We start from the raw sequence: 15,649 nt of genomic DNA on the forward strand, positions 1-15,649 counted from the left end.
GGCACTCAGTAACAATTCTGTCTGTCCCTGAGTAACAATTCTGTCTGTCCCTGAGAATGAATTCTGTGGCCCTGAGTAAGAATTCTCTGGCACTCAGTAACAATTCTGTCTGTCCCTGAGTAAAAATTCTGTGGCCCTAATAACGTTTCTGTGGCCCTAAGTAACAATTCTCTGGCACTGAGTGAAAATTCTGTCTGTCCCTGAGTATGAATTCTGTGGCCCTAACTAGCGTTTCTTTGTCCCTAAATAACGATTCTGTGGCCCTCATTAACAAGTCTGTGTCCCTGAGTAATGGTTCTCTGTCCCTAAGTAACTTCTCTCTGTCCCCAATTCTCGTTTCTGTGGCCCTAACTCTGTCCCTGTCCCTAGTACAGAGCGGTCTGCCTCTGTTCAATGACTGCAGGCAAATGAAGATTTCTAAAATGGCCGCTATATATACCTCGACCATTACACAGTGCTGGCTGGCTGGCTGCTGATTGGCTGATGCGATCACATGTCGTTGAGGAATGCATTATGGGGCAGCGCGCCTTGTCTGCGCGCCTTCCCCGACATCCCCGCTCCGTCGCCGCACATGTCAGCCGCCATTTTCGGAAAAATTTCGATTCGCGCGTCCGAATTAGGCTGTTTTTCGGATTCGGCACGAATCGAAATTTTTCCGATATTCGACTCGAATTCCACTTCGGATACTTCGATTCGCTCATCTCTAGTGTTGAATGACATTTACACATGTTTAGTTGTATGTATACATGTTTAGACTGTCTAATTGGATCCTGGATGCACAGAATAATTTTCTCTAAAAACTAACTAAACTAACCATACCTAAAAACATACAGGGGGAGAGTGCAAAAATCTGGTGCAGCTTTGCATAGAGACAAATCAGCTTCCACATTATATTGCTAAAGTTTAACTGAGCAAGCTGAAGTTAAAAGCTGATTGGCTACCATGCACAGCTGCACCAAATTCTGAGTGCACCAGTTTTAGTAAATCTCTCCCACAGTGTCAATGGAACTATTGAAAGACCATTACATACATGTAGAAATTTCCTCTAAATACATATAAATGCATTTGGTATTGCCAGTGTGAATGAGGCCTAATACTTTTTAGCACATGCAGCTATGGTCAAGAAAAACATCACTATGTATGGCAGTAACTCAAGCCAAACTGCTATAAATGTATATTGTGGTGTGTTCGATGCTCCAGTACAAGGCCAACATGCTGGCCACATCTAGTTTTTATAAAAGCTTAAAACAGTGAATAAAAAAAAAAAAAAAAAGATAAAGTCAGCTCACCTGAATGACCCCACAAGAATGAGAATTAGAACACATAGTAGCCACAAAGGCCAATCCAACTGTAGCACCATCAAAATCTGTGTTCCTGTAAACCCAAATAGATCAGCTATGAATACAACTCACAACTGTCATTACAATACATCCTAAAAGGTGTTCAATAGGGTTGAGGTCAGGGCAATGTGCAGGTCATTTGAGTTCCTCCACAGCAAACGTATCAAACAATGGGGGCTGATTTACTAAAACTGGAGAGTGCAAAATCTGGTGCAGCTCTGCGTAGAAACCAATCAGCTTCCAGGTTTTATTGTCAAAGCTTAATTGAACAAGCCATAATTAGAAGCCAATTGGCTACCATGCACAGCTGCCACAGATTCTGAGTGCACCAGTTTTAGTAAATATATCCCAAGGTCTTCATGGAGCTGGCTCTGTGCACAGACGTACTGTCATGCTGGAACAGAAAAGGGCCTTCTCCAACTGTTGTCATAAAGTTGGAAGCGCACAATTGTCTAAAATGTCTTTCTATAGCATTGATAGTACCCTTCACCTGAATTCAATAATGTATCATGCCTACAGACCTATGGCCATATTGTGTATGTATGGCCCCTTATCACATAGTGTAATATGGCCACCTATTATATATTGTATGCATGGCCACCTATACTTTCCTAATAAAAGTAGCAGCTACACAAATGAGAAACCAAGTATGGTACACAATGATGGGGTGCTTACGTCACAAACTGGGCATTGTTATGATATTGTCTTGGGAGTAAATCTTGCTTTCTCCATGTACAGAACCGGTCAAGATCCACGTTGGCTGAGGTTGTGACTTCAAACATGTCTGTGTTATTCCAGAATTCTATCCCAACCAGTGCCACAAATGTACCAATTGGCTTATACACCTAGAAGTAAAAAAAAAAAATCAATATTATTATATTGATCACCTACACCTCCTCCCTCCACGCCGCCAAACAAGCCAACTTCATAACCCCCGTCAACACCCTCTCCTCCAGTCCTCGCCGGCTCTTCTCCACTTTCAACTCCCTACTCTCCCCACCCCCACCCAGTACCTCACTCACCTCCCACGAGATTGCCAAGCACTTCCAAAATAATATGACACAATCCGTAAGGACATCACCAATGCTCAACCTACCTCCCCACCTAGCCTCCTTCCCATCATAACCCCACCAACTCTCCCCTCTGACCTCGCATCCGCCCTGCCCCCCACCACATCTAACATCCCGCACACTATTACCTCCCCAACACTCTGCTCCTTCAGCCTTGCCACCACTGCAGAGGTCACCAAGGTCTTCTCAGAAGCCCGCCTCACCACTTGCCCCCTTGACCCTGTCCCCACACAACCCCTCCGAGCACCCTCCTCCTCCATCCTATGCTCCCTCACCCACATCTTCAAATCTCTACCGCTCTACTGGTGCATTCCCCTCCCCCCTAAAGCACGCGCACATCACCCCCATACTCAAAAAACCCTCCCTGAACCCCACCGACCTGAACAACCTTAGACCCATCTCCCTGCTGCCATTTACTTCCAAGCTCCTTGAGCGCTTAGTCTACCCATCGCCTAAGCGCCCACCTCACTGACAACAACCTCCTCGATCCACTACAGTTTGGCTTCCGTCCCCTACACTCCACCGAAACCGCCCTCCTCAAAATCACTAATGACCTGCTAACCGCCAAAGCTAATGGCCACTAGTCCTTTTACTCCTTGACCTCTCCGCGGCCTTCGACACAGTTGACCACCCCCTCCTCCTTAATAGACTACACTCCCTCGGCATCAGAGACTCCACTCTCTCCTGGCTCTCCTCCTACCTATCCCAACGCTCCTTCAGCGTTACCTATAATGCTACCACCTCCCCCTCTCTCCCCCTCTCTGTTGGGGTCCCCCAAGACTCTGTCCTCAGACCCCTTCTCTTCTCCATCTACACCTCCTCCCTCGGCAAATTGATACACTCCCACGGCTTCAACTATCACCTCTACGCCGATGACATGCAAATTGACCTCTCCACCCCTCACCCCTTCAGTCTCCGCCTGTATCACCCACCTGCTGAATGAGGAAATGGAGCAACATCCAATCTGATATGTCAAACTGAACCTTTCCAAAACAGAGCTCCTAATCTTCCCCCCCAGCCCGCGTCCCCCCCCTCACGACAAACACCACCATCAGTCCCACCCCACAAGCCAAAGTCCTAGGTGTCACTCTAGACTCAAACCTATCCTTTCAACCCCATGTCCAATCGTTGGAAAACTCATGCAGACTCCACCTCCGCAACATCTCCAAAATACGTACGTTCCTAACCCCAGACACTACTAAACAACTCGTTCACTACCTCATTATTTCACGTTTGGACTGCTGCAACTCCCTTCTCACCGGCCTACCTCTTCACAGACTATCCCCGATTCAGTCTATCCTGAACTCAGCGGCCAGGCTCATCCACCTTTCCAACTGCTCCTCTTCTGCTACCCACCTCTGTCATTCCCTCCACTGGCTCCCGATCGCCCAACGCATTAAATTCAAACTACTAACACTGACATACAAAGCCATTCACAACGCTGCCCAAAACTACCTCACCGATCTGATACCCAAATACCACCCAACCCGTAATCTTTGCTCCTCACAAGACCTCCTACTTTCTAGCTCCCTGGTCTCCACCACCCACACCTGACTGCAGGACTTCTCCCATCCTCTGGAACTCACTACCCAAATCCATCAGACTGTCACCTACCCTCCTCACCTTTAGGTGCAACCTGAAAACCCATCTCTTCAGGGAAGCCTACCCCACCCTCACCTAACAGCCCATCTCCTCCACTCCTCCTACCACTCCATCCCCCACAGCCACTTTGTCAGGGATCGCGGCTCCGTAGTCCCGGATCGCAGAGCCGTCCCCCGCGCATGCGCACTGGCGGCAGATCGCGCCGGGACACAGGCACTAGGTCCCGGCGAGCCGCGGCTGACAGGACGCCGCGCATGCGCAGTAGGAGCCACGGGCGCGCCTCAGGCATCCAATGACAGCCGGGGGCGCGTCCTAGCCGGCCAATGACAGTGCAGGGCGCACTATTTAAAGATGCCCTGCACTGTCACAGATTGCCGCAAGGTCTTTCTGTGATTCTGAGTTCCTGCACCCGTCTAGTGACCCTGATTGACCCTGACTACGCTGCCTGCCCCTGTGATTGACCCGGATTGCCCTGACTACGCTGCCTGCTCCTGTGATTGACCCGGATTGTCCTGACTACTCTGCCTGCTCCTGTGATTGACCCGGATTGCCCTGACCATTCTACGGACTGACTTACCCTGCTGATCCTGCGTGTGACCCGACTACTCTTTGCCCACCGATTCTGTACCCCGCTTACCCTCACGGGCCCACGATCCGTTACTACCCTGCTGGGGCCGCCATCCGCTTCACATCTGGCTCTCCCGGTACCTGTCCCCGGAGGTCTCCTCAGCCACTGGTGGGCCTGCTCGGAGGTCGTGACCTGGCCCGGGACCGTTTCAAGTCCATCCCCACCATCAGGGGCCCTGGTGAAAGCACAGCCCGGGCTTAGACCCCACGCTCTGAGTAGGTCTGTCAGTTGGCAGCCTGAGGCACCACCTGGCGGATCATAACAGTACCTTGCGGCCATGACAGAGCCAGGAAGTGGACCGGCGTCCCTAGAGGATATTTGCCAGCACCTGGCAACTTTGACCCAGGCTTTCCAGAATTTCCACAGTCGCTGCGCCCGACTGGAGGACCGCATGGAGTCATTAGCCCCCCTGACTCCCCCTGCTCAGAGTCCTCTATCTGCAGAACCTCCCGCTACCCCGGTATCCGGAGCGGTTGCCACACCCCTAGCTCCTGAACCCCGCGTTCCCCTGACGGAACGATTCCGTGGTGACCAGAGCCGCTTCAGACCCTTCCAGAATGCTTGCACCCTGTACTTCGACTTGCAGCCCCGCACGTTCACCACCGAGACCGTCAAGGTGGGGTTTATAGTCTCTCTCCTTCAGGATGAGCCCCAGGATTGGGCTCACCGTCTGATGGAGAAGCACGACCCCCATCTTGACTCCGTGACCGAGTTCTTTCAGGCCATGGCCGTTTTGTATGACGACCCTCAGCGGGCTGCTTCCGCAGAGGCTACCCTATACTCTCTACGGCAGGGCCGCCGGACAGCCGAAGAATACGCGTCCGATTTTAGGCGTTGCATGGGAGACACCAGATGGAACGATGCGGCCTTATGTCACCAGTTCCGCATCGGGCTGTCTGAGTCTTTCAAAGACGAACTAGCACGAGTAGGCCTACCTGACTCCCTGGAAAAACTGATTGAGTTGGCCATTCAAATTGACCGTAGACTAAGGGAACGTCGGCTGGAAAGGAGCAGCCAGGGTCAAAGGGTGGCATGGATTCCATCGAGAGACACAGCTCCAGCCCCAGGGAACCATCCGCGAAGCACGGAAACAGGGGACAACCCGGAACCCATGCAACTGGGACTGGCCCGTTCCCACTTATCGGTCGAGGAACGTCAGAGGAGACGATCACAGAACCTATGTCTGTACTGCGGGGAAGCTGGTCACCAGGTGCGCTCCTGTCCTGCAAAAATGAGTAAGTCCACTCCCGTTTCTTTTACTTTACCTGCAGGAAGGGATGATCAGTCAAGTTACCTGGCCATTCCTGTGTCTTTACAGCTCCCCGGAGGAACATTGTCGGTGACCGCAATCGTTGACTCAGGAGCCTGTACTTGTTTTATCGATCTGACTTTTGCCCACCGGCAAAAAATCCCTCTCCAGACCAAAGAAAGGGGGTTCAACATCTTCTTGGCAGATGGGTCCAGTATAAAATCAGGGGTGGTGGACCAGGAGACACCACCCATTTTCACCACAATGGCAGACCATCACCAGGAGTTCCTCCGTTTGGATGCCATCGCATCTCCCCTTTTTCCAGTCATTCTGGGGCTCCCTTGGCTGAGGACCCAAAACCCCAAAATTGACTGGGAAAAGGGAACAATTCAATTTCGGACACCTTATTGTTTGAGTCACTGCCACGTCACAGGATCCGTGGTTCCCCGGTTCCTCCTGTGCTTGGATGGTGACACCAATCTATCCCAGGTTATTCCTCCGGCCTACCATGACTTCTTAGACGTTTTCAGTAAGCGAGGAGCTGACAGTCTTCCTCCGCACCATTCCTACGATTGCCCCATAGACCGCCTACCCGGATCTGAAATCTCATTCGGCCGTATCTTTCCCTTGTCTGCAACGGAATCAGGAGTACTGAGGGAATATATTGACGAAAACCTTCGGAAGGGATTTATTCGTCCATCCATATCCCCAGCCGGGGGCGAGGAGTTCTTCGTAGAGAAAAAGGACAAATCGTTACGGCCCTGCATAGACTACCGTGATCTGAACAAAATAATGGTAAAGAATCGTTATCCCTTACCCCTAGTCCCCGAGCTCCTCCAGAGACTGAGATCGGCAACGATATTTACTAAATTAGACCTGCGTGGGGCCTATAACCTTGTTCGTATGAGGGAGGGGGATGAGTGGAAGACGGTGTTCCGTACGAGATTCGGTCACTATGAGTATTTGGTGATGCCGTTCGGGCTCTGTAATGCATCGGCAACCTTTCAGCACTTTATCAACGATGTTTTTCGTGATTTCCTCGATATTTTCGTGGTGGTTTATTTGGATGACATCCTAATTTTTCCCCCTCACTGGAGGTTCATCGAGGTCACGTGTTACGGGTATTAGAACGGTTGCGTCAACACGGGCTATACGCTAAGGCAGGAAAGTGCTGTTTCGAACAGCGCAAAATCACGTTCTTGGGACTGGTTCTCTCTTCCGCGGGGGTCGCGATGGATCCCCAGAAAGTCACGGCGATCTTAGATTGGCCAATACCCGCCGACAAAAAGGGGGTACAGCGTTTCATCGGCTTTTCTAACTTTTATAGAAAGTTTGTTAGGAACTTCTCCGGTCTGGTCTCCCCGATCACGCAACTGACGAAACAAAGAGTCCGCTTTAAGTGGACTCCCGAAGCTCAGACGGCATTCGAAAAGCTCAAGAAATTGTTCACCTCTGCTCCCATTCTCTGCCATCCGGATTCTTCTCTCCCATATGTTTTGGAAGTGGAGGCCTCCGAAAACACGGTAGGAGCGGTTCTGTCCCAAAGGAATGGTACCAAGGAACTACAGCACCCTGTGGCGTTCTTCTCCAGGAAGTTGACACCGGCGGAACGGAACTATGACATTGGAGATCGGGAGCTCCTGGCCATTAAAGCCGCTCTAGAAGAATGGAGGTATTTACTGGAAGGAGCCACGCACCCAATCCTAATATTCACAGATCACAAAAACCTTGAATATTTAAGAACGGCAAAACGACTGAGACCTCGCCAGGCGAGATGGGCTCTTTTCTTTTCTCGATTCACATTCCATATAACGTACCGACCCGGTACTAAGAATACAAAACCAGACGCTCTGTCCCGCATGTTTGAGGACCCCGACGCCGCCGTGGTACCTGACACCATCTTACCTTCTGGAAGCTTCCTCGCTCTACAAACGGAACTTCGCTCCCGGCTTCTCGATGCTTCTGTAGGACTACCAGTTCCGTCTGGGTCACCCCTCCAGAGCCACGGTGGGCTGTTTTGGAAGGAAGACCGGATCATGGTCCCAGAAGAAGTGCGAACCTTGGTCCTAGGGCACTGCCACGACCATCCAATGGCGGGTCACTTCGGAGTTACGAAAACTCTGGAACTACTACGGTGCTCGTTCTGGTGGCCGGACATGATCAAGGATTGTGAGCGTTACGTCCGGACTTGTCCCACCTGTCAAAGGAACAAGCCCTCCAGGAGCAGGGCATGGGGATTGTTACGTCCATTACCCATACCCAAGCGGGCCTGGCAAATGATAGCCATGGATTTCGTGGTCGAACTCCCACGATCCCAAGGCTACACAGCAATAATGGTGATCGTCGACCGTTTCTCAAAGATGGCACATTTCGTGCCCCTGGAGAAGACCCCATCGGCACCGGAAACGGCACGGATCTTCATTAAGGAAGTAGTGAGGCTTCATGGGGTTCCCGAAGATATAGTGTCAGATCGGGGGGTCCAAGTCACCTCCAGGTTCTGGAACGCCTTGTGTAAAGCGCTGGGAATCAAGCTGTCACTTTCATCCGCCTACCATCCACAGACCAACGGCCAAACCGAGAGGACCAACCAAACGCTGGAACAGTACTTACGATGCTACACATCCTACCTTCAGGATGACTGGCTGACGTTGTTGCCTTCCGCAGAATTCTCGTACAACAACTCGAGTCACTCAGCTACGGGTCAATCCCCGTTCTTTTCCAATTACGGGTATCATCCCACATTCCTCCCTGATCCAATGCCTGAAAATCCGGTACCGGCGTCTCAAGACATCTTGAACTTCTTTTCTGTCAATAACAAAATGATTCAGGAAGCCATCGCTAAAGCCCAAGAGGACAGTAAAAGGGCGTTCGACAGAAAGAGAAGAGGAGAGTTACTGCTTCAACCAGGGGATCAGGTTTGGCTGGCAACGACCAACTTCAAGATGCTGTGCCCTTCAAGGAAGCTGGGACCCAAGTACATTGGCCCATTTCCGGTAAAACGAGTAGTCAACGAGGTGGCCTACGAACTCGAGCTTCCGCGGACCTTCAAGATACATCCTGTGGTCCATGTGTCTCTCCTGAAGCCATCCAGACCGGATCCCTTCCCGGACCGTGAATCCGGACCTCCCGAGGCAGTCACCATAGGTGACCAGGAGGAATATGAAGTGGAGACTATCCTCAGTTGCCGAAAGAGGGGGGGCCAGACACAGTTCCTGATAAAATGGAAGGGTTATGGCCCTGAGGAGAACTCATGGGAACCCGCCCAGAACATTCACGCACCCAGGCTCATCCGGGAGTTTTGTCGTAGTCACCCGCGGTGGAGAGATCAGTGGGGCTCCCGGAGGGTGCCCATTGGGGGGGGGCAATGTCAGGGATCGCGGCTCCGTAGTCCCGGATCGCAGAGCCGTCCCCCGCGCATGCGCACTGGCGGCAGATCGTGCCGGGACACAGGCACTAGGTCCCGGCGAGCCGCGGCTGACAGGACGCCGCGCATGCGCAGTAGGAGCCACGGGCGCGCCTCAGGCGTCCAATGACAGCCGGGGGCGCGTCCTAGCCGGCCAATGACAGTGCAGGGCGCACTATTTAAAGATGCCCTGCACTGTCACAGATTGCCGCAAGGTCTTTCTGTGATTCTGAGTTCCTGCACCAGTCTAGTGACCCTGATTGACCCCGACTACGCTGCCTGCCCCTGTGATTGACCCGGATTGCCCTGACTACGCTGCCTGCTCCTGTGATTGACCCGGATTGTCCTGACTACTCTGCCTGCTCCTGTGATTGACCCGGATTGCCCTGACCATTCTACGGACTGACTTACCCTGCTGATCCTGCGTGTGACCCGACTACTCTTTGCCCACCGATTCTGTACCCCGCTTACCCTCACGGGCCCTCGATCCGTTACTACCCTGCTGGGGCCGCCATCCGCTTCACATCTGGCTCTCCCGGTACCTGTCCCCGGAGGTCTCCTCAGCCACTGGTGGGCCTGCTCGGAGGTCGTGACCTGGCCCGGGACTGTTTCAAGTCCATCCCCACCATCAGGGGCCCTGGTGAAAGCACAGCCCGGGCTTAGACCCCACGCTCTGAGTAGGTCTGTCAGTTGGCAGCCTGAGGCACCACCTGGCGGATCATAACACACTTCCTCCTGTACCACTATCCCCTCCCTCCTAGAATGTTAGCTCGAAAGAGCAGGGCCCTCGAACCCCTCATGTATTGTCTTGTTATTGTATTGTCTCATGTTCTGTCCCCCACTATAATGTACAGCGCTGAGCAAACCTTTCTGGCTCTATATAAAACACTGTATAATACCTGTACTAAGCTCACAGTTACAACATAGGGCTCATGCACATGGACAGTGAGAAGTGCAAATGGCCTCTAGTGTACAATTCACAGCATTTTCCCATGCACCTGGAACCACAGGTGGCATGCCAGCCATAAAAGTGAATACCTGTATGCACTTGTACTGGTGTAGATAATGATGTCACCTGGGTAGGAAGTGAGGGAAGAGGTTCCAAACTTTTGCCTATTAAACCAAAACTAAAGGAATTGTTTTGGCTGCAGTTGTGCTTTAACTTTTATGTTATTGTGGCTTGTCAGCACACAACCTTTGATGCACAAAGCAATACCTCTCTGCTAGGATCACCGCAATTACCAGGAGCATTTTCCTATTTGACGGATTCCAACTTATAATAAAATATTGCGACAGTGTGTTATGTGTCTATGAAATGACTGTATTTCTACTGATGATGGCAAAAATGTACGGCTTACAGTATATCAGGAAAAAAGAGGTCTCTTTGCCTCTACCACCTATAGACACATTCCTGTTGTGGCTAATGGTAAATCTAGTCCCGGTTTTAAATACTGTATAACTGCAATAAACATGCAATATCCATACATTATTTCTTTTTGCCTGGCATGAGTTCTTGTTTACTATATCAGAAGTGCCTTATGTACAGTACACTACTATTGAAAGACTGCAAAATGTAAACTCTATGAAAACTTACCTCATTGACATAATTTACTATCTCAAAAAATCTTTTTTTCATGACTTCTTTGCTGTTGTTATACTTTTCGCACTGAAGGGGAATAAGACAAAAAGGAAAAAAGTGCATTACTCTGTGCACTGCTTGACTTTTTATAATTTAGTCCCCACTACTGTTCTTTTGTAAGTATTACATACAGGGTAATCAGGGCACATCTGCGAAATGCAAAATATGTTACCCAAGAGGGGGGAAAAAAAAAAAAAACTGGAAACAAATATTGTTCTTGTATATACAATATGCCACTCAATATATTAAATTAAAGTGATTGTAAATGTTTTGATTTTTTTAAAATAAACAAACATGTAATGCTTTCCTGCTCTGTGCAGTGTTTTTGCACAGAGCAGCCCCAATCCTCCTCAGGTGCCCTGCTGGCTCTCCAGGCCCCTCTTCCCTGCTGAGTGTCCCCAGAACAAGCAGCTTGCTCTGAGAGCACTCATGTATGCTTGCTCCCAAGATGCCTCTGTATGTCTAGGCCACACACAGAGCACAGCCTGGCACCGTCCCCCCTCCCTCCTCACTGGTTGTGGTTGACAGCAATGGCTCCCACTGCCAATGAGGGGACAGAGACCCGGGAGAGCTTCTGTTCTCATGCAGAGCTGTGGATCGGGATTGAAATTGGGCTCAGGTGAGTATAAAGCTGAAGCTGAAGGGAGAGCTGCACACTGAAGATTTTTTTACTTCATGCATAGGATATGTGATGGTAAAAAACCTGCAGGTTTTAGAACCACTTTAAAGTGGTTGCAAACTCTTACATATACCCAGTCAAGGGACTGACCTCATTTGACACACAAAGAAAAAAAGTCCTCCTACATAAGTTGTTCCTGTCTGTCTGCAGTCTTTTCTTTTCTATAGCTGTTCAAAGTGCTGAATTACAAAACTTGCCTGAAAGTTCAGAAAAAAAGGGGCGGAGAGTTGAAATTACACATTGCAGAGCTGATTGAAGGGAAGAGAACACACACACACACACACACACACACACACACACACACACACACACACACACACACACACACACACACACACACACACACACACACACACACACACACACTTTCTCTTGGTGTCAGGCAAACAAAAACAGATTCATGCTGATAGCAGGAGAACGAAGCAGCAGATAAAACTGACACTTAGTGCTCTAGATAATCGACAAGCATACACTATAGAAGGATATGCTTTGTTCATATTTCATGTCTGATATTTACAACCACTTTAATTATATATTTATTTAATTTAATAGACTATTAATTTATAAAAATTGAATTGGTAAAACTTCATTTTATTTCTTATGACTGCAGTTTCTAGTTTTCATAAAAAGTGTATGTAAACCCCTCTAATTTGTTACATCCTAGTTTGTAGTGCAGAAAAAATACCTGCTGAGCCGGTCGGTTGTCCTATGCACTCTGCCTGTGTTATCATGAAGTTTATTCAGCCCTACAAGTTCTTATCATGAACTACAAAACAATCTCCCCTACTTTTTGGAGATGAGGAAAGGGGAAGGTGTTCTGTAGTTTAGCAAAGGCAACTAAGCAGGACTGAACACCATTTCTTGCAATATTAGTCCCGATAAGAGACTGTGTGGTCAGTCAACGACTGGAAATTATAAACAGAGTGCTTTTTTGGCATATTTACAGATACCGGTAAGTTTCTGTACTTGTACTTGAGTTTTTAATGAGATAAAGCATGGAAATGTTAATGTATTGCAGAGATGTGCTTTTTTGCATTGGCATACACTTTAAATATGCAATGGCTGCAAAATGAGTAAGAATGTGAATGTAAGAATGCGGACTCTGATATCAGTAAAGCTATATTGCTATTCAAGGCTGCATTTCGAATAATGCTGGTTATACACCAAAGTCCCCACCATTCCTGTTCAACATAACACTCAGCTGGGAGAACAGATTGTACAGTATCTATAACCTGTAGGTTTCACCAGTAAATGCCCATTATCATCTTAAATGAAACAATCAGTTCTTAAGGAAAATCCAGCCTATCAAATAATTTTCTTTGCTGGGTTGAAGGATTTATCTGAAGATTGCTTGAAAATGTTACAATCTACAATCTTTTGCATATAATTAGATGTATAGCCAGCATCAGGAAGAACCTGTCTTCGAAGGACCAGAGCTCAAAATTTCTGATAGTTTAGTCTTCATAGTGGACTCAACCCACAACAGGGTGACCAATTACCACAAGACAAAGTACTTTCAAAGTTGACCGCCAAAGCCTATAGATAGGGATAGTTTAGTCCATATAATGGATAATCACATTTCTTTTAAAGGAGTACCTCCCCCCCGAGTTTACCAGAGAGTTGTGGAGCTTTGTATGACCTTGGCCCCAGAAATAAAATGTGGTAGGATTACTGGACTTGAGCCCAATAGCACCTGCTTTAGAAATCTCACCTATAAATGGTATGCATGCAAATGATTTAAAGATCTATAATGTTCTGCAGAAAATGAAACCAGGGGGAGATTTTACCAAAACTGGTGTACAGAATCTGGTGCAGTTGTGCATAGTAGCCATTCAACTTCTAGGTTTAAGCCAATGGGCACATCAAGCCTGATTTTGAAATCATGCAAATTACAGTGAAGTCGCATGATTTCAAAGTTGGGTGACTTGCTGAATTCAGGTGCGATTTGCATGATTTGACACAGATATCTATGCAAACCGCACAAAAAGTAGTGCATGCACTACTTTAGAAATTGGTGCTGCTCTGACCAAGTCGCTACCGCACTACTAATAGCAGGCAATAGGGTGCGACTTGGCATATGATTTGCAAATTGCATGCCAAGTCACACCCGATGTGACCGGGGTGTTATTGTCAAAGCTTAATTGAACAAGCTGAAGTTAGAAGCGGATTCGTTACTATGCACAGCTACACCAGACTCTGGATGCACCAGTTTTAGTAAATCTCCCCCATAGACACCCACCAACACATAAATTGGCCCTTATGACACCATTATATGCAGGTGCACATTAAAGCTTACCATAGTTTTATCTGCCACAAGGTAAAGCTGGACATACTTTTGAGAATTCAGGAAGTTTTGTTTCTGCAGATAAGGAAAACAAAATGGAATGAAATGACAGCTCAATGTAACTGAAGGGAACACTAATGTGAGCAGGTGAAAACTAAAACACAGTACAGGACTTTGAAACAAAAAAGAGGAAAGCATGTCTGCTAGGAATTTGTAGACACATTTGTAAAATTGCTGTAGTGCTATCCTTGTACAGGCCGCTGTAAGACATGGGCCCCCAAAGGTTGCCCTGACCTTGCAAGCCACCCTACACCTCTGACAGCCTGGGTTCTATCATAATGTACACAGGAAACAGTTGCACAGACACTTGAATGCAATAATGCAATGGAGTATTTAGAATTATTCAGTCAGTAAAAAGTAAATAACGTTTATGAGGATACCTCTTTAGGCAGTTAACACCTTGCTGGAAACTCAAACTGAACACAGGTGAACTTGGCAGAGATAACCACATTAAATCAAACAGGGTTTCAAATATGGTCAGTAAGGGGCCTCCAACTTCAGGTAGAAAAAGGGAAGAGGAAGACTTTATGGTGTCAGACTGTTCCCTCAGAATCCTGATGCCACAGGTCCTGAAAACAGCACACTCTGTATATTAAATGTACAGGCTATGCTATGAACAGCTTTAAACAGAGTCTCCCTTTACACATGTGTTTAGAGGTAAGTACCTTGGATTGAGGAGCATAAAGGAGAGTCCTAGTGGAAGGGATGTCCTGGGTCTTCAGCTAGCTCAATAAAGGCCCAAAAGGATTACTGTGCAATGGCAACGAGCAATAATAGATATTTTATGGTAGATGGTTCCAGGTAAAGGCCTCAAACTTGTAAGCAGGTGTGAGGTATAAAAAGGTGTCTGCATGCAGTGTCCCTTAATGAAGAGTGTACACAGCTCACCAATCCTGATAATACAGTGGCTCAAGAGATCAGGGGTGTTCTGGAAAGCTCCTGCAGAATCTGCAACCAGCTTGGGACGCTCAACCTAGCACCTTGTGACACTGGGATTCTGCTGTAAAGGAGACGGTGACGATGCTCAAGTCTCAGCTCAGTCACTTCTGCCAATAGGAAACTGCAGACGGGTACTCTGGTGGATAGTCTATAGCTCACACACACCAAAGACTCTTGTTCCATCTGAACCACGTGGCCTGTTCAGCTCTAGTTCCAAGACTGCAAGCATTATCCGGAGTCCAACTTATATATCCTTTCCCAGCTTTCACCTCTCCTCCAGCCGGCTGGAACCTGTAGTTCCCAGCAGCACTGGTTCCTATCAAATATCTCATATGTGGATTACATACCCCACAATTCCCAGCTCTCGGTGGGATCCTCCTTGCTCTCGGTGCCACTTAACAGCTGGACACTAGAGGGGGGCATTAATTCAACATAGTCCTTATTATAAATGTCTGGCGGTGGCACAGATAAGTTGACCAGTACTAGACTACATTGCCAATGTAACCGGTGCCAGAATCAGCCTCAAAAGTTTGCCATGTGAACAGTTTAGACAAAATTTTACTAAAAATTGCACAAATGTACCAAAAAAAACCCACATGGTTTGTGAAACAAACCATGCCAGTAGGGCCGGGACAAGGGGTGGGAGCTGGAGGAGCGGCTGGCCCAGGCGTGGTTTGTGATATTTTGAAGATTGTGCTGAAAGAGTTGATTTGGAGGGGGATTTGTGCTAGGACGGTGGACTTGTGTTAGGAAGGG

General features: G+C 48.3%; 1 protein-coding gene across 1 annotated transcript in view; it reads right to left on the bottom strand.

The window, feature by feature from the left end:
- Positions 1-15,649, bottom strand: part of LOC149450060 (zinc metalloproteinase-disintegrin-like VLAIP-B) — a 111,158-nt gene that overhangs the window by 59,064 nt on the left and 36,445 nt on the right. The window contains exons 7-10 of the mRNA XM_089692494.1: positions 13,907-13,969; positions 10,887-10,958; positions 2,016-2,185; positions 1,290-1,374 (exon numbers count right to left, since the gene is read on the bottom strand). Coding sequence (XP_089548620.1) covers positions 1,290-1,374; positions 2,016-2,185; positions 10,887-10,958; positions 13,907-13,969 — 390 coding nt within the window. The remainder of the gene's footprint in view (positions 1-1,289; positions 1,375-2,015; positions 2,186-10,886; positions 10,959-13,906; positions 13,970-15,649) is intronic.

Source organism: Staurois parvus, unplaced genomic scaffold (genome assembly GCF_062004578.1).
Source record: "Staurois parvus isolate SC_StPar_1 unplaced genomic scaffold, SC_StPar_1.0 ptg000586l, whole genome shotgun sequence".
Lineage (NCBI taxonomy): Eukaryota > Metazoa > Chordata > Amphibia > Anura > Ranidae > Staurois > Staurois parvus.